General features: G+C 42.6%; 3 protein-coding genes across 4 annotated transcripts in view; 1 reads left to right on the forward strand and 2 right to left on the reverse strand.

The window, feature by feature from the left end:
- The first annotated feature begins 577 nt into the window (after positions 1-577).
- Positions 578-1972, forward strand: irak1bp1 (interleukin-1 receptor-associated kinase 1 binding protein 1). 2 transcript variants are annotated; one of them, XM_022195172.2, is made up of 4 exons: positions 578-864; positions 1268-1349; positions 1427-1557; positions 1640-1972. In XM_022195172.2, exons 1-4 carry the CDS (start codon positions 614-616, stop codon positions 1890-1892), a joined length of 717 nt encoding a protein of 238 aa, XP_022050864.1. In that variant the 5' UTR covers positions 578-613; the 3' UTR covers positions 1893-1972. The 2 variants fall into 2 exon arrangements, with proteins under 2 accessions (XP_022050864.1, XP_051792573.1); XM_051936613.1 differs by lacking the exon at positions 1640-1972 and having other exon boundaries at positions 1268-1306; positions 1427-1535.
- Positions 1903-6774, reverse strand: si:dkey-261l7.2 (uncharacterized protein LOC569751 homolog). The gene is made up of 7 exons (XM_022195174.2): positions 6101-6774; positions 5746-5887; positions 4839-4928; positions 4563-4657; positions 3069-3229; positions 2537-2653; positions 1903-2466 (listed from the first exon to the last, which is right to left on the reverse strand). The coding sequence occupies exons 2-7, from the start codon at positions 5868-5870 to the stop codon at positions 2356-2358; spliced, it is 699 nt and encodes a 232-aa protein (XP_022050866.1). The 5' UTR covers positions 5871-5887; positions 6101-6774; the 3' UTR covers positions 1903-2355.
- A 129-nt stretch (positions 6775-6903) lies between these two features.
- The window catches only part of phip (pleckstrin homology domain interacting protein), a 47142-nt gene continuing 31336 nt past the window's right edge, over positions 6904-22709 (reverse strand). Inside the window, 12 exon segments of the mRNA XM_022214779.2 lie at positions 6904-11535; positions 12584-12727; positions 13805-14046; positions 14133-14344; positions 14446-14598; positions 15145-15297; positions 16233-16292; positions 16848-16923; positions 17234-17359; positions 17445-17565; positions 19986-20141; positions 20257-20318. Coding sequence (XP_022070471.2) covers positions 10841-11535; positions 12584-12727; positions 13805-14046; positions 14133-14344; positions 14446-14598; positions 15145-15297; positions 16233-16292; positions 16848-16923; positions 17234-17359; positions 17445-17565; positions 19986-20141; positions 20257-20318 — 2200 coding nt within the window. The 3' untranslated portion in view covers positions 6904-10840.

A 22709-nucleotide genomic window follows, 5' to 3' on the forward strand; every position in this document is an offset into this window, starting at 1 on the left:
TTGCTAAAAGTACAGAATATTATTTCTTATTTTAGGTGTGATAATTGTCGGTAAACATTCTAAGAAGCGGAAATTGACAGGGTTGTATATAGTGCTGTTCTTGCATGATATTTGTCACTTAATTACCCTCAGGATACTGTCGTTGAGCTTACCAGTTTTACATAACAGGCAGATGCTGCAGCTGATGATGCTGTAATTCACAAAAACAAGTCCATCATAATTTGAATGTTAACAGTCCAAAATGAAAAGGTCATATACAGCTTTCCTACTGGGTGAAAGAGCCAAAAAAAAAAAAAAACACACATGGAAAATATTTTGTAAAAGCGAGAGGTCGGTAGCAGCTTTCAATTTTTCTTACAACTTTTTGGTCCCCCCATCAAAAAAAATATCTGTGCCCCCCCACTAAAACTAATCTGGATCCGCCCCTGCTCTCGGCATGAATAGAACATCAAAATACCAATTAATGTCTCACAAATTTCTCTAATTCGTTTCAATTTTAGACTTGTAAAGCAATACCTAGTTCTTTTTGTAGTCCATTAACGGACTACAAATCCCGAAGTGCATTTCGCGCATCGCCATAGCAGCGGGAAGTTAGTTTGAGCTTACCTCCATCATGGCGAGTCCATGTCGCGCCTTTGCTGCGGTTTTACCGGCTGAAGTGGACCGGGGGCTGGAAGTGAGACCAGTCGGCAGAGACAGAGCCAGTCACCGGCTCAGGGAGCTCCAGGTGACCGGCACAGCGGAGGTGTGTTGTCCGGCGGACCGAGCGTCGCTGCGGGTCGGTGTGAGCAGCAGCAAGGAGTCGCTCAGCGAGGCGACCAGCAGCGTTTCACGGAGACTGGAGTATATTTTACAGGCTCTCAGGTAAGAACAGCCAAGATAAAGTTCATAGTGAGACAGGAACAGCTTTAATATTAGTTATCTGCTGTTGTATTAGTTGTAGTGGTAAACATATAAATATTACTAGACTATGTACACCATTTATTCATGCACAGATTGGAGGACACACAGGTAGAAAGACAACTTTCTATTGCACTTAAAAGGTTAAAAAGAGGGGAAAAAACAGCGTTGCATTATGGTTTATAATATGCTGCTATGCTATTATATGCTACCTGTCTGTAAGACTAGTTAACTGTAAACAGAAGTCTTGCTTTATTCATTTGGATTGAACCATTAGTAACATTTAATAATATTAAAAAACTTCACTTTTATGTTTCCTGCCTCCAGCTTCAGATGAATAACTTTTTCTTTTTTGCATTCTGCTCAGACAACACAGCATCAGGGAGGAAGACACATCAGTTAGGAGGTTCGTGCACCGACACGCAGAGCAGTACTGTATGGATGCAGAGGTAGAGTGTTTAGAGAAGCACCAACACGCTCATGTATGTTCACTTTCATGTGACAGACTTACAAAATGTGCCCTCAGGTGAAGGTTACGTTCTCAGATTTTGAGAAGATGGAGCGAGTTTGTAGCGTCCTGCTGGAAAAGCTGGACAAGAGCGTTTGTGTCGGGACGCCTCAGTTTTACCACAGCGCTGAATGTCTCAGTCAGATGAGGTATTAAAGAAGAAATCAGTTTTGTATTATCTGCTCAGATGTTCATTTTTATTCTAATTGTGTGTTTTGATCCGTTTTCTAGGCAGCGTGCGTGTGTGTCAGCAGTGGAAAACGCTCAACAAAAGGCCGGCAAAGTCTGTCAGCTGCTCGGACAAAGTCTGGGCTCCCCGCTAAACGTTAAAGAAGAGGAAACCAAAGAGTGGAGGACTGAGGAAGAGGAGGACGAAGGCAGGAGGCAGCGTTTTCACTTCCCTCATGTCCCTACGATCACCGCCTCCTCTCAGGTGTCTGCGTCATTCAGCCTCAGAGACAGGAGCAGGAAAAAACTCTCATAAACCCAGAAAGTGGATTCTGTACAACACTTTATTGCATGCTTGTGATGCTTAAATATAAGGTGCAACTTTCATCCAACACACATTCATATTTACTGTCATTATTTAACATTTCCAGCCTTTCACGACTGTCGTTTAAAATCAGGATTTAAATTAAAGGGTTTTCTATATTTGTGGGACATATTATATTAAAATACTGTATATTTGTGCATCTTAAAAGAGCTTGGTTTTTTTTTTCAAGAATAGCCTCCAAATCCCCAAAAGAAACCGTCACAGACAGGAGGAATTTGATCATTTTTCTTGTTCTGCACAAATTTTGGCACTTAAATCTGCCCAACACTTCCTGAGCAAAACATATCTGGCATTTTACCTCCACTAGACTCCACAAACAATCATCTGGAAGAAGAACACTGTTCCAGTTAGAAAATAAAACCGTGTGTGGGATCAGTCTTTCAGGGCCGAGCAGTCAAGCGTCCTCGTCCTCGTCTTCTGGGAAAAGCTCTCGGAGCCACGGCTGCATGACGAAGCGTTCGCCGTCAAAGTGTGTGAAGTAATTCTCCAGGGTGGGGATGTCCGGCTGCAAACGTCCAGCAGTGAGCGAGAGATTCACTGAGTGTGTGATCGTGTGTGTTATTTCCAGGACTTACCCTCATCCCAGTGATGCGCTCCAGTTGTGTTTGTGGTAAATATCCGACCATCAGAGAAGAAGGTCCAGGACCGCTGAACAGCACCTTGTAATGAGGCGTTCTCTCTGATTTGGTGCCCTGAAAGAACACAAACGCAGTCAGTGAAGGGCTGATTTTCAACATGACGTGCTCCACATGATGCCATTTCCTCCTGAAGAAACGACTGACAAGACTCCGAAAAAACTGGGCACATATCCCATAAAATCACACACAGACATGGCACGTAGATTCCCAGAAATCACCGTTTTCTCTGATTTGACCCACACTGGAGGATCTAAAATCCGTTTCAGTAGAAAGGAGTCTAATTTGACCCAGAACAGCCTGAATGTACAGACATTTGTAACACCTGAACAAAAGGATAACTTCAAAGATGTTTTCATTTTTGTGTGTTTTCATTGCTGTCAAATGTCAAAATGGGTTAAATTTGACCTGATCAGTATGTAAGGGTGCAACTAGTATAAGTAAATTGTGCATAAATTAAGCTGCTGCTAACCTCAAAGTCAGAATACATTCTGTCCACCCATTCTGGAGGAGCTCGTAGCTCAGGGTCCCAGCTCACCACCACTCCGACCATCTGGCGATTCCTCTCCAGCACAACTTCACCGACTCGTAGGAAAACAAACGGAGGTCGAGGGCTGCGAACCGTCTTAGAAGCTGCATAAATGAAGACAAACAGAAGCACTCATCTGCTTGATTTAAGTTAAAGTACCTCTTAGGGCTGTACAACTTAGGTTTCATTTGTGATTTTTCTGACAAGTATTGTAACTTTTACAATACACTGTTTTTGTTTTGTTTTTAAAGCGTAGCTCCAGTTCAATTTGAAAAATAATTTGCTTTGTTTTTGGGCTTGTGAGTCTCCATTTAGCGTTTGATGATTTTCCACAGGTTTTCAACTAGATGTAGATCTGGTGATTGAGCAGGACAAGGCATGGTTCCAGTGTTCTGGTTTTCCATCCAGGCTTTAACTGACCTTGTCTTGTTGGAAAATGCAGTCATTGGAGGCAGGAAACAGTTTCCCAGCTGATGGAAGAAGACTGTTTTCAAGAGCAGCCCCAAACATGACCTGGTTCGTTTGCCCTGTTCCACTCGTACTGAAACAACCCCAGATGGTCACTGATCCACCCCCATGTTTTACTGTAGGGGCAGACAGTCTGGTTTGTAGCTTTTCCAGGCTTCTTCCTAACCAGTAAGTTGGCTGGAGTGGGCATCAGCTGAAGAGAACCTTAGTCCAATCATCAACAGTCCAAGCCTTGTGATCCCATCCCTTTCATTGATGAAGGGCTTCTTCCTGCCCTGTGTGACTTCAGACCAGCTTCAAGACGTCGGTTTCCAACTGTCCTTGCCGAACAAGTCACATTTCTTCACAGTGTTCACTCATTTTTAAGATCCCTGGAGGTCTGATGACGATTTCTGACACAGGAACGGATGAGTGACGGTCATCTGGTGGTAGAAAGACGTTTCCTGCTGCGACCAGCGAGCAGTTTGGTAGAACCATGCCGGGCTTGTTCTTTCTTGGTGGAATGAACGGCTGTCTTGGAGATCTTCAGTTTTTTGGCTACCTGTCTCTCACTCATGCCAGTTTCCAGCAGTGCTAAGATGGCTGCCTTTGTGGCTTCACATAATTCTTTAGTTTTAGGCGTTATGTGAGAGCTGACGACTTCTGAGTTGTGCTACGGCTTGAATGTCAGCAGGAAACCACTCTAGGCCTTTACATGTGCAGTGCTGTTTATGACATGAAATGGCCTCCTTTATAACCTGGGAATACAATGAAGCTTAAACATGTCAAATTGGACATAAAGTATTATGGAATCAGCTGCATCTTTTGTCGTGTTCATTGTATTCCTCAGGTAATATATCTTTAGTGGTACCAGGCATGAAACTGAACAAGAAATGGAAGATAGGGTGGTCTAATATTTTTTTCATGACTGTATATATTGACCCAGCTGATGTCCACTGATCAGATCTTTCTGTAGCTACAGACACAAACCTCCAAAGAACCCCTGGTCGTTGTCGTACATCATGGTCTCAATAGGAGGCGACTCTGGAGTCGTTTCACCTTCTTGTCCGAAGCCAAACAGAGACCTTCAGGAAGCAAAAGTCATCAGATATTGCGAGTTTACTTCTATGTTCCTTTCCTGAAGCGTCGCTACAAGAACTTTAAAAATCACATTTCCACTGAGTAAAGTTTGAAAAAAGAGCCTAAGCAAATCACCGTCTTTGATCCCAAGTCAGCCCTGATTTGAATGACGCTTCTTCCACTCACATGACTTTGGACATCTGCTGGTTAGTCCAGTCCGTCCAGGCCGTGCCATTCAGGTAGGATCCTCTCCACTCTTTCCAAATTCGAAGCAATCTGGAACAGTACAGGAAATAAATAAATTCACGCTGCATAATTACTTGACAACATCCTGATAGCTTCACTACAGTCTTTAAAAAACGACTCAAAAGTGGCGCTGTGGTCATCGGTGTACACTGTAAAAAATTAAAAAAAAAAAATTAGGAAGCAACAAAGGTGCCAGAAAAAAATAGGTTTAAAAATGATCAAAATAAGTATCTGTGAAAAAAAAAATTTAAACTAATTAAATTGCAATTCTGATCTTTGATGTTGACATTGTCAGCATTTTTATGGTAAATGTGTGGTTTCTGTGATTTTATTAGTTATTGCTGTAAAAGTTAATAAGCATTTTTTAGTCCTAATTATACACAATTTTTCTTGCAATTAACCAAAAATGTTTTCATTTTTGATGTGGACATTATTTACAATTTTGTCCTCTTTTATTTATAGTTAATATGAAAATTAATACTTTTTTCTTTGTGGTTCTTCTGGTTATTTACTGTAATTTAATGCATTCTGGTGATTTTATTTTTTTTGCAAAGATTTGTGTCTTTTCTGCATCACTTGTTAGATATGTTTTTATTCATGTCAAGGAAAACACCAAATTCTGGATAATGAATGATATATGGATCTAATTCTGTTTTCCACAGCAGATTAAGTGTCTTACTAGTTCATAATTGTGCTCTTGTCTTGATCTTTTCATGTTTTTATTGCTCAAAATATTGACGGGAGCACATAACAGTCTGAGGCAGGTCATTTATTTGTTTTCCCCAACTTAAGACCTTTCCTCCCCTTACAAAGCGTTGTATGGTACAAAAAGGACATTTTTACGCACCGGGTGGTCGCATGGAAGCGCTGCACCGCCGTGGATCCGCTCCACCGGGAGATGAGGTACTGCGCGGGCACGGCAGAGAGCAGCAGCGCGACCTGCAGCACCACGGCTGCTCTGAGCTCTGGCATGACTGCACAGCTGTCACCTGAGGAGAGGCGCGTCAACACTAAAAGTCACTCCAACACTAATGTAGAAATCACAACAAGGGGCCCTTTTGTGCCAAACGGCTTCAGGAGGTTCACTGGCGCGCGTAATTTGGAGAATCTTCATGAACATATGGCACCACAGAAACTTCATCAAAACTTATATATTTTATATCTGTCAAATCTGGTTTCTTTTAGTAATTATGACTTCTTACCTCCTCTTAAAATCCACAGCGTCTCCTCCAGCTATCTGCCAAACATTGCGTCCGAGTGCGTCTTTTGCGCACAGAGAGCAGCCCGGTGTGACACTTTCACTTCTGTTTTATTTACATAAGCCACATATGCCGCCACCTGTGTATTTACATTGTTTTCTAAAACATCAGCCAACAGGTGCTTTGCCCAATCACCGCCGCCCACGGAGGAACCAGAGGACCTTTAGCGGCGCGCCACGTCAGTCGAAGCCGAACGCGGAGCTCCGCGTTTGGGGAAGTGAATTTTACGCAGTTGCGTTTTGGCAACGCAAGGTGGAGGAGTTGTTCATTTACTGTGTGTGGAGCAAATAAAAACACACATCCATCCACCTGCACTGGAACTGAGTTATGTTGTTTTGTACTGCCACAAATGAGAAAGAAGTTCAGTAAAGTTTGATTTTTTAATATCAAACCAAGAGTTGTAGTATGACCAACAGTAAACAACTGAAGGCTGCAGTGATTTTGGTGACACTACAGTGTATAAGAGTGGAGTTACTGAGTATGTGAGTAGAGTCTCTCTTTTTTGCAATTTGCAGACGGTCCCTGTGCGCTTGTATAACCACCACTGTCATTTGTGCAGCTTGAAAGACAGCTACTTTTGATAAAACTGGGCTTGTAGCACTTTGTCTACCTCCCAACGATGGAAAAGAGGCATCGTTTATGTTTAGACAACGTATATCTAATGAAATGTTGATGCCGGAAGTCTAAATCTGTGAATATCTTTCCAGTTTTACCGAACTGAAAAAAGAACAGGAGGTGAAAGTGGATATGGAAACACAACTGTTTATTTACTTAAAATATTGGTATGAACTAACAGGACAGCAGTACTCCCCTACACATACATTCTAGCTTTATGCGTCTTTTTTGCATTAATTCCTTTATATATAAAAAGTATCCAAACTAACAAAGACAACCTCGTCAATCAGTGAAACGCCCCTTTTTACCCCCTTTTCTCTTCGTCCTTCCCCGTCCCGCGTCCCCTTAAAACATCCCATAACGCTTCCTGGTGGCTTACATGCAGCCACGTCACACACACACACATTACAGACACACACACACACACACACAAACTCTGCCACACGTTAGCACAGGCCGTGTTTACATGAGCTCCAAAGATATCACGGTAGAAGTGCAGCTCTGAAGGCGCCGATTCCAAACTTCTCAATTAAAAAAAAAAGCTTAAATCATATCTGAAAATGGAATAAAATGTGAGCAGATGAACTCACCACTTCCTGCTGCCTGTCTTCTTTTAAAGCCCCTTTCAGATGACTTCTGTGGTTCAGGTGATAAAACTAAATCAGCTCTTCTACTTTGGCAGATCTGATGAACACAGATATTGATGAAGATGGTCATTACTTACATATTTCACTGGAAAATAAGCTGAGATACGACAAATATTCTCCTTTATCCCCTTATTAACTGGGGATACCATGGCTGCTACGTAGTGGGCCAAAAGTGCAGTTATCTTTCCTGAAGCAAGATGGGTGCCATTCTTTAGAAATTAGCTCATATTTCAAGTTTGAGAAGCCTGGATCAGCAAATTTAAGACCTGCACTCTACTCATGACAATCTGTGCATATACACACGAGTGACAAATTAAAGGAAAAAGCTCAAATAAAGTGTCTCAGTAAAGCTTCACTGCTTCCTGATGTGTGGGGGAATTAAAACAATTCTTTCAACATAAACTCCCTCATTTGGTGAAATGTTCTGATGGAACAAACGGATCCGAACGATGTCGCAAAAATGCCACCAGATCTCCTCACAGTAGGGGTCCAGGGTTCAGGCTTTTCCTTTAATTTGTCACCCATCTGTACGTGAATTTTATTGGCTGAGATAGAAAAACAAATCCCAAACCCTGAAAGTGAATATGAAGAGTTTATAGATTCATTTGAACAATTAAAACCAGCAAAATGCACCGATCAGCAACAACATTAATAATGTTTATGCTGCCTTTGCCAAAGCCCCAAGACGACAAACCCAAAGAGATTCCGTTTACTGTCACAGAAGAGACAAATGAAATAAAAATCACACGTAAAAAGCTAAAAATCTGACATTTTTTAAGTAAAAGTTATATTTTGTATTTAAAATCTTGATTTTTAAAGTAACTGCTGTACATAAAATGCAAGGGAATTAAAAATGTACCTGTTTCGTCAATCAAAAATAACCGAAAATTGTTAAAAATCTGTTTCCTTAAAGCCCAAGATGACAAATGTGTTGTTTGGTCCATAACCTAAAGGTGTTAAGTTTACTGATAAAGTGAAAGAAGGTAAGAAAATATTCAAGTGAAGGAAAAAGTCAAGCAAATATTTGAATAATTACACTATTTTCTCCCAAAAGAAACACTCAAACTGAATAATCAGTTGTCAAAACAGTTGGCAATGACCTTTAAAACTAATCAATAAATTAATGTAGTTCTAACTGGTTCCCAGCAGAGCACTGTAATGAGATAATCAGTGGTATTTGCTTTAATTCTGTGGCTGATCGGTGTATTTTTATGGCCAAAGATCACCACCTTTAAATCCAAATAATGGGATTTACTTTCATTTCTGTCCCTTATGAAGGAACGTGTCTCAAACTGGAATAAAACCCTTCATATACACGATGTAAACGAGGCGTTTGTGGAGCTAACGACGGCAGAGTTTGTGTAAATGATCCCCTAACATACGTGTGGCAGAGTGTAAGAACACCATCCCATCCTCCTGTATGGCAGGGACACAGACGGAAAACAGTTGACACGTAATATGTAAAAAGAGCTCGACACACTCACTATGGAGACGATAAAACCTCTTTAGAAAATAAAAGACATTCAAAAAGCCATGTTCTAAAAGTTCAGTGCCCAAAGACAGGATTTGGCATTGACGTAACGACAAAAAGAACCAACGATGAGCAGATGGGTTATACGTTTAGTAATATGTGTCTGATGGAAGTGGATATAGATGCTACTGTCCAGTTCTCCCCAGTCAACCCCACAACACGAGGTGCAAGATTTTGGCTCTGCGCTGGAGGGCGGAAACAGAAAAATGTCGTTTAGAAATCGGTCCGCTTTGTGTTGTGGTGTGTACAAAGTGTGACGCAGAACGTACGTCTCCCCCTGTCGGACTCCTCAGTCTTTTCTCGTACGAGCCTGAAGTCCCAGACAGAACCGGAAAGTCCCAAAAAAACAAACAAACAAATCAAAACAAGGCCCCGAAAAGGAGAAAAACCGTGGATTCAATATGCCAGAGTAGCAAAGGCACACAATCAGAATGATGATATATGACTTGTTTCTCTCTCTGGTTTGCTTTCCGTCCTGCTTGCTTCAGACATGAGAAAGTGCTAGAACATGCGAGACACAACTGTGTGTGTGTGTGTGTGTGTATGTGTGTGTGTGTGTATGTGTGTGTGTGTGTGTGTGTGAAAAGTTCATTTGTATATGTTTCAAAATACACATGGTTCCTCCCTAAGACTGCACTGATAACCGGTCTGTGGTAAGTGCATCTCGAAAGCTAGTCGCCCCAAATCCTCCGCTCTCCGTACCTTAGGTATAAACTGACGATAGGTTGGTTATAGGATAATATATCGACATGGATAATGGTATGTTTACAACAACAGTAAATTCTTTTTTTCCACTGCTATAAATACATTTCTTTGAGAGGTTTCACAACGATCAAACTGTATGCCACTGTTTGTACGCCGAAAGTGAACGACACGCTCAGTTGTGTTATAAAAAAAACACACGCACACCTTGAATTTACTCGCACAACACACACACACACACACCGACAGGCACATGTACTTTGCAGGGCAGAGGCCAAGCGCACACACACACACACACACCCACACACACACACACGCCGAAGACATAAAGGCACAAGGTATTGCTAATGTTGAGGACGCGTTGAAACGTGATCTACATCGACATACATGACCCCTTTCACCCACGCATCCTGTTCCTCCTCCTCACAGTAAAAACAGCGTCAGGAAAAAGAAAAAACTTTCTAACTGACATGCAAAAAAAAAACCAAAACAAAAAACAAAACACATCAATAGTAAACAAAACCTACAGATCTACAGTACCTACAAAAAGGTACACCATTTGGTATTTTAGCGCAGACGTACACGCTCAGGTCAGCCGACGTGTAAGACTTCCAAAAGCAGACAGCCGATCATCACGTACAAATCTTAGAAAAAGCAGAGAGCGGGTTGTATAAAAAAGAGCAGGGCGAATGAAGAAGAAGGTGGGGGGGGTTGTAGGACGTTTGTCAGGCCGGCGGTTTGTTGTCCATCACCGGCCCCACAGCTTCAGCTCCACGGGCAAAAAGTCGTCAAAAATAGCGAGATAAAGATACATCCGTTCTCCTCATTTTGTGTTTTCAAGTACTAAAAGTCTTTGCCCAGCTGCGTTTAAGGTCAGACGGAGGTTCAGAGTGATTCAGCGGACAGGAGTGCGTCCCGACACCACCAGCGTAAGACTCCGTGCGCTCCTGTGGGATCCAACATGGATCAATAATGTAGGAGGACTTAGAAGAAGAAGTGACCCTCGGTGCTGATGTGCTAACTGGGCAGAGGAAGGTGAGGAGCGAACACCGCGGTTTTTCCCTCAGAAGCCACAGCTTCAAATAGTAGCAGCCACACCAGCATCTCCACACACACAAATGCATACAAGCAGGACTTCCTCGACTCCTCCGCGCTTAAGCTCAGAAATCTCCTCAGCCAGCCTGTGTGTTACCAGCCGATCAGGTTGGCTTTGGCCTTTTCTGTCAGTTTGCGGACGCGACCCTTGGAGGAGGTGCCAAAGGTTATTGATGAGTCCTCAAACAGCAGCTGCCTCTGTTCCTCCTCAGAGTCCTCCTCCATGTACCAGGCCGACCGTCGCCCCTGGTTACGTGTTCGCATCGACCCTCCTGCCCCATCCTCCTCCTTCGGCGACTCCTTCCGAAGCGGTCGCTGCGAGGCGGCCTGAGGAGGCGTCACCTCCTCGTTGGCTCTCCTGCTGCTCCTCCTCAGCGGCGAGGGTTCGGGTGACTCGGCAGGAGGCGGGGGTTCCTCAGTTCTTATGATTCGGGGCCGACCTCGCCTTCTGTGCGTCGTGCCGGAGTCCGACAGAACCGAGGTTTCCTGTGCGGAAGACGTGCCGCCTTCGTCGCCCGTGGATTGGTCGAGCTCGTCGTCGGGGGTGGAGCTCCTGCGGTTGCCGCTCCTCCTCATTTCCTCCAGCTCCTGCTTGCTCTTCCTGCCTCTCTTCTTGCCGGGCGGTCGACCTCTGGGTCTCGAGGGGCTCGCTGGAGTCGTGACTTCCGGAGGACTCACCGGCGCCTCCGTCCTGGACTTCCGCCCCCGTCGGCCGACACCCAGAGTCACATGACTGCTGTGGCCGTTCAGGTGGACTGTGCTTTGAGATGCAGGAATGACAGGAGAGCCTGAGAGGGAAAAGGATTGACAGAATGAGAGGAGGAAAACATGGTGTCAGGCTGGAAACATGAAAGAAACCATATTAGGCACATTTAATGATTTCTAGAGTACAGGAGGTCCTCGGTTTACGGCGTCCTCGAGTTATGACGTTTCGCGGTTACATTGGAACTGATTACGGGCTGGTCATTGTTTTAACGTACGGCTTTTTGGTGTTTCGTCGTTATGTCGAACTGGTTCAGTAGAAATAGTTGCGGAGCGGACAAATATGTTGTCACACGATGAGCAGAGCAGATGAACACTGTATGTACAGTAGTCATGCAGCACAATAAGACGGCTTTGTTTACATTTGTTTACATTGTATCATGCTACATTCGCTAACTTCATCATGGCTCACAAGTGTAAGTCAGACTTAAAGTTTACATTTTCACCGATACTTTCCTACCTAGTTGTGTTTCAGTGTGAGCTAATGATTGTTTGTCTTTACTGTAGTTGTACAAATATGTAAACTGATTGATATTTTGATGCACGTAGCGGTTTTGTTTACATTTAACCAGAGTTCCGACTTGCAGCAAAAATCGACTTACGTCACATAGTAGGAACGGAACTCTAACGTAAGTCAAGGACCCTCTGTATACTTACTTTACTGTTCAAAAAAACACACTATTTTTCTACCTAATAACCTTCTCACACTGTCTTAAACGCTCAGTTTTGCCGAACACAATAGAACGTCGGTTATGGACCAAAACCTCAGACCTCTGAGTGTAGTCAGAGAGACTTATCTCTAGTTGAAGTGGCTCTTGTGGTTCTGGAAGTAACGGCAGGAAGCTTTATTTGACAGACAAACCAGCAAAGCGTTATGCAAATGTGTATAGTGATGAAGATAAGTAACAGAAGCAAAGCCTGGACTTGAAACAGGGCATTTCAGACAGGTAAGGAGCAGAGTTTTCAGAGTCTTTGCTGTGGACTTTTTCTGACCTTTTACAAGAAGAGAAAAGCAGCTTTATAACAGTGTTTAAGAGTGTTAAAAAGTGACGTCTTTGTGACAGTATCTCTCACCAGGGGTGTGTCTCACAGGCGTCCTGAGTTTCCGACGAGTGCTTCCACCGCTGAACTCTGTGGGTTGGGACGGCGTCACCTTTTCAGGAGCTGGTGGTGCAGAAGCCGACACAGAGTTATGAGTCCGCGACGAGCGAGTGGACTCTGGTGGCGGCAAAGAGACACAATAAATAAGTCAACTAATCAAACTTTATCTACACAGAACAAGTCAGAAATTAAATGGAACTCCAGGTGCTGAACATAAAGTGTGTACATAAAGAGCATAAGTCTGATTAGAAATCAAGTATAAACATACAGGAACAACAGTGAAGCATAAATGACAGTAAATATACGAGCCGTGAAAACACACTAGATAAAAGCCAGGCTAAAAAGTTAAGTTTTAAGTGTTTTTTTTAAGATATCAGGGTCAATATATAATTGCAGGACTTCTTGTAACATAGATGACAGGTATCATAGTTGACATTTTTGCTGTTTTCAGGCCTAAAATCAACATGGCCGCCTATAATCAAACACCCCATTTCAGTTTTAGAGAAAGATTCTTCTAAAACATTATATATAGAATTGAAACTGAAAGTTATTTATAAAGATATTGTTGTAAACCTGTTGACTACTTTATATTAAATAAGTCAGAAAGCCTCGGAGTCTGGCCAGTCTTTTCTTCAGGAGGAAATGACATCATGTGGAGCAGGTCATGTGATCTGGAATTAACACACTTCCTTGAGAGTTGTTTTTGTAACGGGTAACTTAGTTGAAAATTATTTCTCAGACGCGGATACAATTTATTTTCCATGTTAAATTTGATATATTGCCCAAAAAGAAATATCTGTCATGATTATCTCAACTTAATAAAAAGAACACAATCAAAACTATATTTGAATCAGCTCATTTTATTATTGTTTAGCTCATTAGAAGGTGGTTGGTATTAAATTCGGATGGTTTTTTAGTTGACATTTTAGTGATATCCAGTCATTTTTTATTAATATGTGATTGATTCCATCATAAATAATTATGAAATTTGTAAAGTCATAATCACAATGAACATAAAAACCTTTTTTTTTTTAACTTTTATTAAAAATGTATGCAAGATATATCCCATGGACTTCAAAAGTTATACATTGACCCACCACACAAAATCAGTCTTCTAATTCCCAAAAAGAAAAGGCAAAGCATATCTACGACACTTTATTTTTGAACGTACAAACCGTGCTATCATGAGCTCACCTGCTGCGCTCGGTGTGTTGTTGGTGATGCTCTGCGAGGAGGATGAGGAGGGTGGAGAGTGCGTAGAATGGCGTGTTCCGCTGCGTGTTCGCCCCGGAGTCGGAGCGTCCGCCTTGCCGTTGACCAGCTGAGGAGGCTGTTTCGGGGGGATGCTCTGCCTCAGAGACGGGGGTCGTGAAGGAGGCGGTGAGGGCTCCTTCTTTGCAGTCACCCTGGAAGACACTCGCCTCTTCCTCTCTGGACTACAAGATTAAGGGGAAAGCGGTGACAATTAGCATTTCTTTCCCTGAGCCACGACAACTCCAAATGAAAGGTCTTTTGTTTCTACCTGGATGCAGTGCTGCTGGCGGGAGAATCGCTCCTCCTCCTCCTGCGCTTTATCGCGTGCCGTGTTTGTCTGTCTGTAGTGTGTCGTGTCTGTCTGTCTGAGCCCTGTCTGGTCAGTTTATCTGTCAGACCGTGGATGGCTTTGTAGTCGGCCAGGATGGAGCTGACGTGTTCCTCAAACAGCGCAGACAGCCTCAGACTCATGCTGTATATCTGGAGACACAGTTTAAAAAAATAAATACACTGAAACAGGAGATAAATGCTAAATAAAATACAGTGTATGCAATGTGTGTGTTGGTGCATGTGGCTCTCACCCGAGACTTCTTGCTGGGCGTGTATGCTTTGGAATTGCTAAAAATGAGCCTGACGTCTTTGCAGAGCTCGATGGGAGACTGGTACTTTCCTTCCGTCAGCGTGTTGAGAACGGTGCCAAAGTCCATGGGTGAGTCGACTATTTGCAGGTAGTCCTTGGAAAAGCAGAGGCAAGTCAGGATAATTCATTTGAATGGTTCAAAAAATGAGAACAGCAGAAGGAGCAGAGAAGAGGGAGTGAAGGAGGTTAAAAGAAGTGAGAGATTCGGGGTTTCACTTCAAGTGGACTGGAAGTAAAATTGAACCAACGGCAAAATAATTAATCTGTTCTTGTGTTAAGCAGAGAACTCAAGGTCACCGAGGCTGCGAGTCTGTTCACACAGTTTTTCCTTCACAACTGATGCATCTATTCGATTTGGTCTTCATTACAGATGTTCAATGAAGAGGCCTGTTCTACAGACCAAACAATTACTTTGCCTCATTCCTGGTGTAATTGAATTGCTGCCACTTATATCCCAGACTGACTGTACAGAAAGACTCAAGGAGCAGAGGAGGTAACGGAAAATGCAAATGAATGTCAGCCTAACGGAAATGTACAATGAGCTCAACTCAGATCAATACCACAAGAGTTCAGTTTGTTTCTGAGGAGGTGTTTCCATCAGACTTGGTTATAAAAAGTGAGAGTTTCGTTGTATGTTTACCGGGTATTCTTGCAGGTCCACAGGTTCTCTGAAAGGCTCAGAGTCTTCACACTGAAAGATGAGATCCAGCAACTCCTTGCAGCGGCCTCTCCATGCGTGAGGGTCGTATGAAGGAGGTCGGGTTCGCAGTGTGCGCTGCATGGGTCGACGGCCCTGCACAAACACATCACAAGTTAACAGAAGACGCTGCATTAGCTGACAGACAACAGCATTCTCTTGTTAAAATGCAAGATTATGTGAGAGTACTCAAACGTGAGAAGTTACACTTTTTAGTTAGACTGGTGTGTTTCCACTTATGTGGGCTGCAGATTAGGATAAATAGTAGGGATTGGCCAATTATTGGATCCAGTATTTCGTAGGTAACATGAAACAAGTAATAGTGTATCAACATTAAAGAAAACTGTCACAAACTGCAGAATGAAGCAGCTACAATGAATGATTACAGCTGTGTTTAGAAAGTAGCAGGCATCATCAAAGTTGCAATGAAATCATAGTTTAGAATCTATTTCTGTTTTGACCACTTACCCCGTTTTCGCAGTTAAACTGAAATATAGTTACATCTTTGAGTAACGTTGGTGCCAGTTCAACCAGAAATGTATTTTGGCTACAAGCCCTCACTGAGAGGCACGTCTGTGGCTAGCATTATCTCAGAGTTATCTTGGAGTTTCAATCCCAATACCAAGATTTCTATTTTCATTGCAAATGCAAATCAGTTCCAAATACACGGGGTCCTCGGTTTATGACGTCCTCGACCTACGGCGTTTCGTCGCTACGTAGGAACTGGTTATGTGGAACTAGCTGACAAGCGGAGCAGACGAATACCTCGTCACCTGGTGCTATAAGACGGCTTTGTTTCCATTCTCTGGTTGTATGCCACCTTGGATTGTGCTACATTCGCTAGCTTTTTGCCCTTCATTACGGCTCCCAAGCATAAGTCAGACTCTTCTCATGGCAGCGCTTTGAAGAAAAGGAAAGTGTTCGAAACACCAACGAACATCGGTCAAGTTGTAAAAACAGTGCAACATATTGTAACGACCCTCTGTGATGAATGAATGAGACTTCATCTTGTTCAGCATCGGCTCTGCTACCTTGTGGTTTCGTGTGGATGTTCCAGGAGTATTCGTATCTTCATCGTCTTCCTCATCATCCTACAGGAAAAAGGAAAAAACGAATGATGTACCACAGATTTCTCTACCAGGTTAACGTGTTATAATCCGCCCTGCAGCAGCACTTTGCTGCCTTACAGGTGAAACTTATGGTTTTGTGTGTAATGGAGTCTTTGAGCCTTCAGCCTACATGAACTACAAGGCTCCAGCATACAATCTGTCAAGTGCAACTAAATGTTTTCTTTTGTTGCATCGCTGCATCTGACATTTACCTGGTTTGTCTGTGTGTGTTTCTGGGCAGCCTGCCCAGGTAGATGAAATCACTTGGATTCAACTTTGAGATCTTATTTCTTATCTCACTCTTTTCACACGTGCTTTAAATGTAAAAGTGTAGTTTGGAGCACAAACCTGAATGTAAATAAAGGCTATAGCATCATCATTTACACAACAGATTTACTGCTTGTTATCAGTTATTGTGTGATGCATTAAGGCTAAGTCCAGTTAGATTAATCGACTTGTATTTCTGGCAGTGATTAGCAAGAGCAGCAATCGTACGCATCCCTGTTCTAAATAAATTTACGGTATATGCAAACTCACCTCATCTTCGGAGTCAGAGAAGGTTGCTTTCTTCATGGTTTTGTAGAGCGGCATGAGGTCGGTCAGACTTTGGTCCCTGAGGGAGAACAAAGAAAGAGGAGAAAGGAGGATTGAATGACTAAGATCTGCGTCAGGACAATGAAAATGTTGTGGAACGTTTAAAATGAAATTTAATCTCTCAATCTACACAGAAAATTGCTGCAAGTTTTAAACCTATCGTAGTTTTCAGAGTTGCTACTTTCAGCTAAATGTGAGCATTTGATTACTTTTATTTAAAAAAAAGTCAAGTAATGGTACATTTTTGGATGATTATGTGAACAGACGCTGAGCAGTACACATTATTTGCCCTAAAAACACGTACAGAATGATGATTTAACGATACTCACTTAATGAACTGCAGCATGAGGTCAGAGACAAACTTGGCGGTGGTGACGATGAATGATCCCGGCTCATTGAACGTCTGAGCGTTGTGTTCTATGTAACGCACCTCCCACATCAGGGAGGAAAGCCGTCTGAAAGGAGAACAAAACTGTGGCAAAAATGGCGCCGATTTACGCGCAACGTGGTGTTTTTCTGACAGGACCTGAGGTGAGATACCTGTAGAAGCGGTTCACCAGCCTTTGGCGTATCGTGCTGAGGTCGGTGACGTAGGCCACCACTGTGCAGTACGTGGGGTAAGCTTGGAGGTCCACTGGGAAGGCAAACGGTGCTGCCACATCTGAAGGAGGGTAAAAGACACAAAAAGAGAGGATTATAGCTGGGGCACATCAGATGAATGAAGCCATATTTAGTGAATAAAACAATGGTACAAGGGGTGCTCGATTTACGTCTGAGTTCCGTTCCTACTAAACAATGTAAATCGATTTTCGCCACAAGTCGAAACTCCGACAAAAACGTAAACAAAGCTGTTACGTGCATCACGATATTGATCAGTTCTCTGGAAAAGTCATGAACACCAACGATTTTCATGCATGTACGAGTCGCTTTACTAGAAGATAGCAGAATATTGTAACGGACTGATATTGTTGATGTTTCAATGTTTTTTGTTCAGTTGGAGATTTACCTAATGTCAGTGAACGTGCCATGTTTAGTTAGCTCACCTCTGATTAATAATAATAATAATAATACATTTTATTTATAGGTGCCTTTCAAGACACTCAAGGTCACCGTACAGAGGAAACAGAATAAAAACAGATTCAAAATACACAGTTTAAAACATAAGAATTTTAAAATTTAAAAAAGAAAATTTAGCAATTTTAAAACAGAAGGAGGACTGGAGGTCAAAGAGAGTAAGCTAGTTTGAACAGGTGGGTTTTGAGAGTGGATTTGAAAATGTGTAGTGTGTTGATGTTTCTGATATCAGGTGGGAGGGAGTTCCAGAGGCGGGGAGCAGCGCGACTGAAGGCTCTGGAGCCCATGGTGGTCATGTGGGCAGGGGGGATGGTGAGACGGAGAGAGGAAGACTGATTGGCTCAGAGTCAGCAGTAGTGTGTGTATTGCTCTGTGCCGTGCCAGTGTGTGTGTGTGCGTGTTGAGAGAGAGAGCTGACAACAGCAGCTAATTCTGGAGCTAAGTTATGAGGTTTTTGTAGTTATTCTGGTGTCGGCTACGGCCCACAGTAGCCTGTGTCAAGGTTCAATAAACCAGCAGAGAACCAGATAAAGTCTCACTCATTCATCACAGAGGGTCGCTACAATATGTTGACCTGTTTTTCACCCTATTCTATCTCATTTCACTTCCACGGAGACGGCTTTCTTTTTCTTCGAAGCACTGCCATCAATAGAGTCTGACGTACGCTTTGGAGCCGTAATGAAGGGCAGAAAGTTAGTGAATGTAGCACAATCCAAGGTGGCGTACAACCGTCTTATAGCACCACGTGACGACGTATTCGTCCCCTCTGCTCATTAGCTAGTTCCACGTAACCAGTTCCGACATAACGACGAAACGCTGTAGGTCGAGGACGTCGTAAACCGAGGACCCCGTGTATTCATTTCCATTGGACGCTACGCATGTATTTTTCCCAAAACTCACACAGCCTCCCACCATCGCGGTTCTGATATTGCCAGATTACAGACAATCTCTCCAACACAATCACAAAAAGATATCTCTACTGAAAGCATTCTACAGTTTAGCAATAATATTAAAGTACTTACTTTTTTCTAAAAGACACTTCACAATACTCTAGGGTCTTCCCTTTTTGTGTATTGTATTTAAGCCAAAACAGTATTTCATTTCATTTTTGTAGTGTTTAAATCATTACAATATAAATTACTCAGGTAAATTCACTTCATAAAAAAATTCTAGAGTCATAACCCTATTACTTACACTTGTAAGGTATTTTGCATGCAAATCCTGTTATGTTTTTCTTTTTTATTTCACTAGAAAGCACTTTGGCACATCAGCTTTTGTTTTCAGAGATGCATAAATAGCAGTGACTTGACTTGACTATGAAACGTAAAGACGTAATTTCTAAATATGAATTATTTAATGTCTGTATGATGTTTTCTATATAAAACATGCAATGACTTTCATATCAAATAAGGTCTGGATAACTTAAGACTGTTCCAAAAAATATATGCTCCATGTATTCTGTTATAATAACCACAACAGGAGCCACAGTAACTCACACCTTTATCCGATTTTGCTTTTTGTCCTAACTGTTCTGAATGCTCTTCTCTCAATGTAGATGCACCAAAAAGAGTTAATATAAATCCTGCAGCATGAAGCGTAGGAGTAACAGGGAGAGATCTAGAAGGATTAAGTGTGCTGCTGTGGCTGTCTGTGTGTGTTTAATCCCCAAACCGTCAGTAGGGGGAGCCCTCAGTCTAGCTTTCCTCCAACTGGGGAGGATTGCAGTAATGCAAAGTCCATGCATGATGTGACATGACATCACTTAACGGGAATCCAAGCGAGCACCTCAATATTTACCACAATGTGTTAGCGGCTTATTCCCTTTAACATCTGATCCGCGGCTCTGGCAGGCTCGTGTCGATGAGCTCAGAGAGGTGACTCATGAGCGGAGTCACGCTGCTGCTCGTTTACGAGAAATCAGCCCTCGTGGCACAACTTCATATCCGTGCTTACGTGACAATAATGGACTGTTATTTTGGTGGGAAGGGGGCTTTGATGACGTCATACCGAGTGTGCAGAGCTGGTCGATGGCTTTGATGATGCGTTCGCACTCCTCTGCACGTGTGCGGCAGCCCCATTCTCCATCCAGGGGGACGTACAGCAGCTCTTTCTGCTCTGCTTCGACCAGCGGGACACTCATGCCCAACTCCTCAGGGAACGTGGCTGTAGTGAGACATTTAAAGTAAATCTGTCAAAACTGTAAATAACAGAACTGTAAACAAATTACGCTGGCTTAAGTATGTGTGCGCAGCAGTGCGTGTGTTTTTCAGACCCCTACCATCATCAGGAATGGGCTCCATATCCCAAGGACTCATCTTCTCTGTGTCTCCATTATCCCAGCTGGATAGGAAACAGAGTTGATATGAATCATCAGCATCATCATTTTCTCGTCTTTGTGTTTGTTATTTCTTTTGTGTTTTTAAATTGGTGAGCACTGCTAGCTCTGATATTCCTCTCTCACAACCTAAAGTGCGGGTCATCATTCGCTAACTAGGCTTTTTCAGATAATGTGACGGTGAATCACTCAGTGCTGAGCGGAGGAAAAAAAATAACTCCAACAGACAACACACTTATTAATGCTTCCAACTGGAATGTCACCGACAATGAAAGTCCAGCAACACAAAACAAAGGGCAGCGCTAGTAATTGTAAATATCAAATCCAAACCGTCATGCGGGATAAAGTTTCCTGAATGATTCATGTCTGGAGGTGTTTATGTTGTTAATGAGATGCCAGCAGTATTATCACACAAAGCCGTTTGTCTGTATTTGCCTGGAATCTGTCCAAGAAGACAACCTCCTGTTACATGTAAACCATTGCAATGAACCTCTTTGAGCTTTCCTATTCATTTCCATCATCATTAAATAATCAGCTCTGATCCTGTGTGTGAGGAGACCAACTGTACGGTAGACAAAGTGAAACCTGATTCAAAGTTTTCACACTTTTGCACGGGCCAGCTTTAGCGATTTTGACCCAAAAAATTACAGCTGAAATTCCTGTACTTGATATGGCTTTAATAATGAAATTTGTGGTTTATTTTTTCCTGTAAAGCCAAGAATAAGTGCTCCATTGGCAAGTGTAAAACAGGAATCACAAGAGGTTACAATTTTACACCCATATTTCCTCTGCAACCTCCTGAGGCCTTCAGGGCCTGTCAAATACCTCCATAAGCCCCTTTCTGGAAGTTATTATGATATTTAAAATTTCATTATAATGGTTGCTGGTGTGTTGTTTTAGCGCAGGGCTCCAGAGTGCAGCGATTCAGTCGCATTTTGTAATACGTGCAGACAGTGGTACTAAATTTTTAACAAGAAGCACAAGGACGACATGCAAATATGCTTCTGACTTCTTGTTGTTGTTTTTGTTTTGTAATGATCATCATTTATCATGTGGGACACCATGAGGCAGCAAGAACTGGGTTGACTGAGTGAGACAGAGAGTGAAGAGACTGGAGGGCTAAGACGAGGCGCTCAGCATCGGAACAATGCAGGAAGGAGATCATTTCACACAAGATGTCATCTGAATGAATGTCATCTCACTTGGCAGCTGGTGACAATGGAACAAATTACTGAATAATTTTGTAAAAGAAAAGATCATTTTCACATTCACAATGGTCTCACGTAGCAACACCCGTTTCCACTAACCCAGAGGTGGCACTGCTGAGAGGTCTGGTTGCACCTCATTATCATTCTACCATAAGGGGGAAAAACAAGACTTTGTTGCGTTTGTATGTCTTTAAATCAATCACAGTCGTCTTGTGTCGTGCTCGGCCCAGGATGCAGCAACAGCGCCTACAAAAACAGAGTTGGTGGGATTGTTTTTGCAGAACATTTGAATACAGTGAGGTGAGCACTGTCATTAAAGAGGAAATTCACAAGAAAAAAAAAAAGAAGAAGCAGGACTGCCTCATTGCATGATCCAAATCTTTGGCTATATCTGCCATTTTCAGTGTACAGGTTGCTGCACAGAGGTGGTTGCTGCTGTCCAATATGGCAAGGAAGATTCTGAAATCGGTAACACGGAGACAGAAGAAAGGGAGGATAAAGCTGCATTAAAAGTGCAAAAGAAATGGCAGCTTATAACCAAAGTTCACATCCAGAGTATCAGATTACACTCACAATTTTCTGATAACACTTTAGATGAGGAATCAGCCGGAGATCTCATGTTGAAAAAAGGCAGATGTACTCTTTACAACAGGAAGGACTCACACAGTAAACGTGGCTGAGACGATGCATGGAGAGGAATGAAACGTGTTGTGTGACCCGACATTTGCCCAAAAAACTAAGCTTGCAAATGCAAACTTTTAAAGATAAACCACAACATCAGGAGGAGGCATAAAGTTAAACACGGCTTCATTTCGTCACTTTCTGACTCACAACAGCAAATTGTTATTTCTGCAAATTGGGCATTTATGTCCTAAAGGTTTCTTAGTAATCCGGTTAAAAAGGAAAAACTGGACGTGTTGTTTGTCAATTTAATTGGTGCTCCTAAAATTTTCAGAATGGAGCGCAAGTGTTACTACTGGAGAAAGAACAGGAGCTGCAACTACAGCAAAACCTTACAAGTCTGCAATGGCTGCCATCATCACCTTTGAATCTGAAAAGAGACAAAGTGACACTTCACTCTACTTCCTTTTCCTCACCGACAGCAGCGAGTTCTTTTGAATCTGATTCATTTTGGTCGTGTTTGTGTCGCTCCTCTGAGGCATTTCCTCTGTTTCGGTTTCACACGTC

This window comes from Acanthochromis polyacanthus, chromosome 16, assembly GCF_021347895.1.
Source record: "Acanthochromis polyacanthus isolate Apoly-LR-REF ecotype Palm Island chromosome 16, KAUST_Apoly_ChrSc, whole genome shotgun sequence".
In the NCBI taxonomy this organism is placed as follows: Eukaryota; Metazoa; Chordata; class Actinopteri; family Pomacentridae; genus Acanthochromis; species Acanthochromis polyacanthus.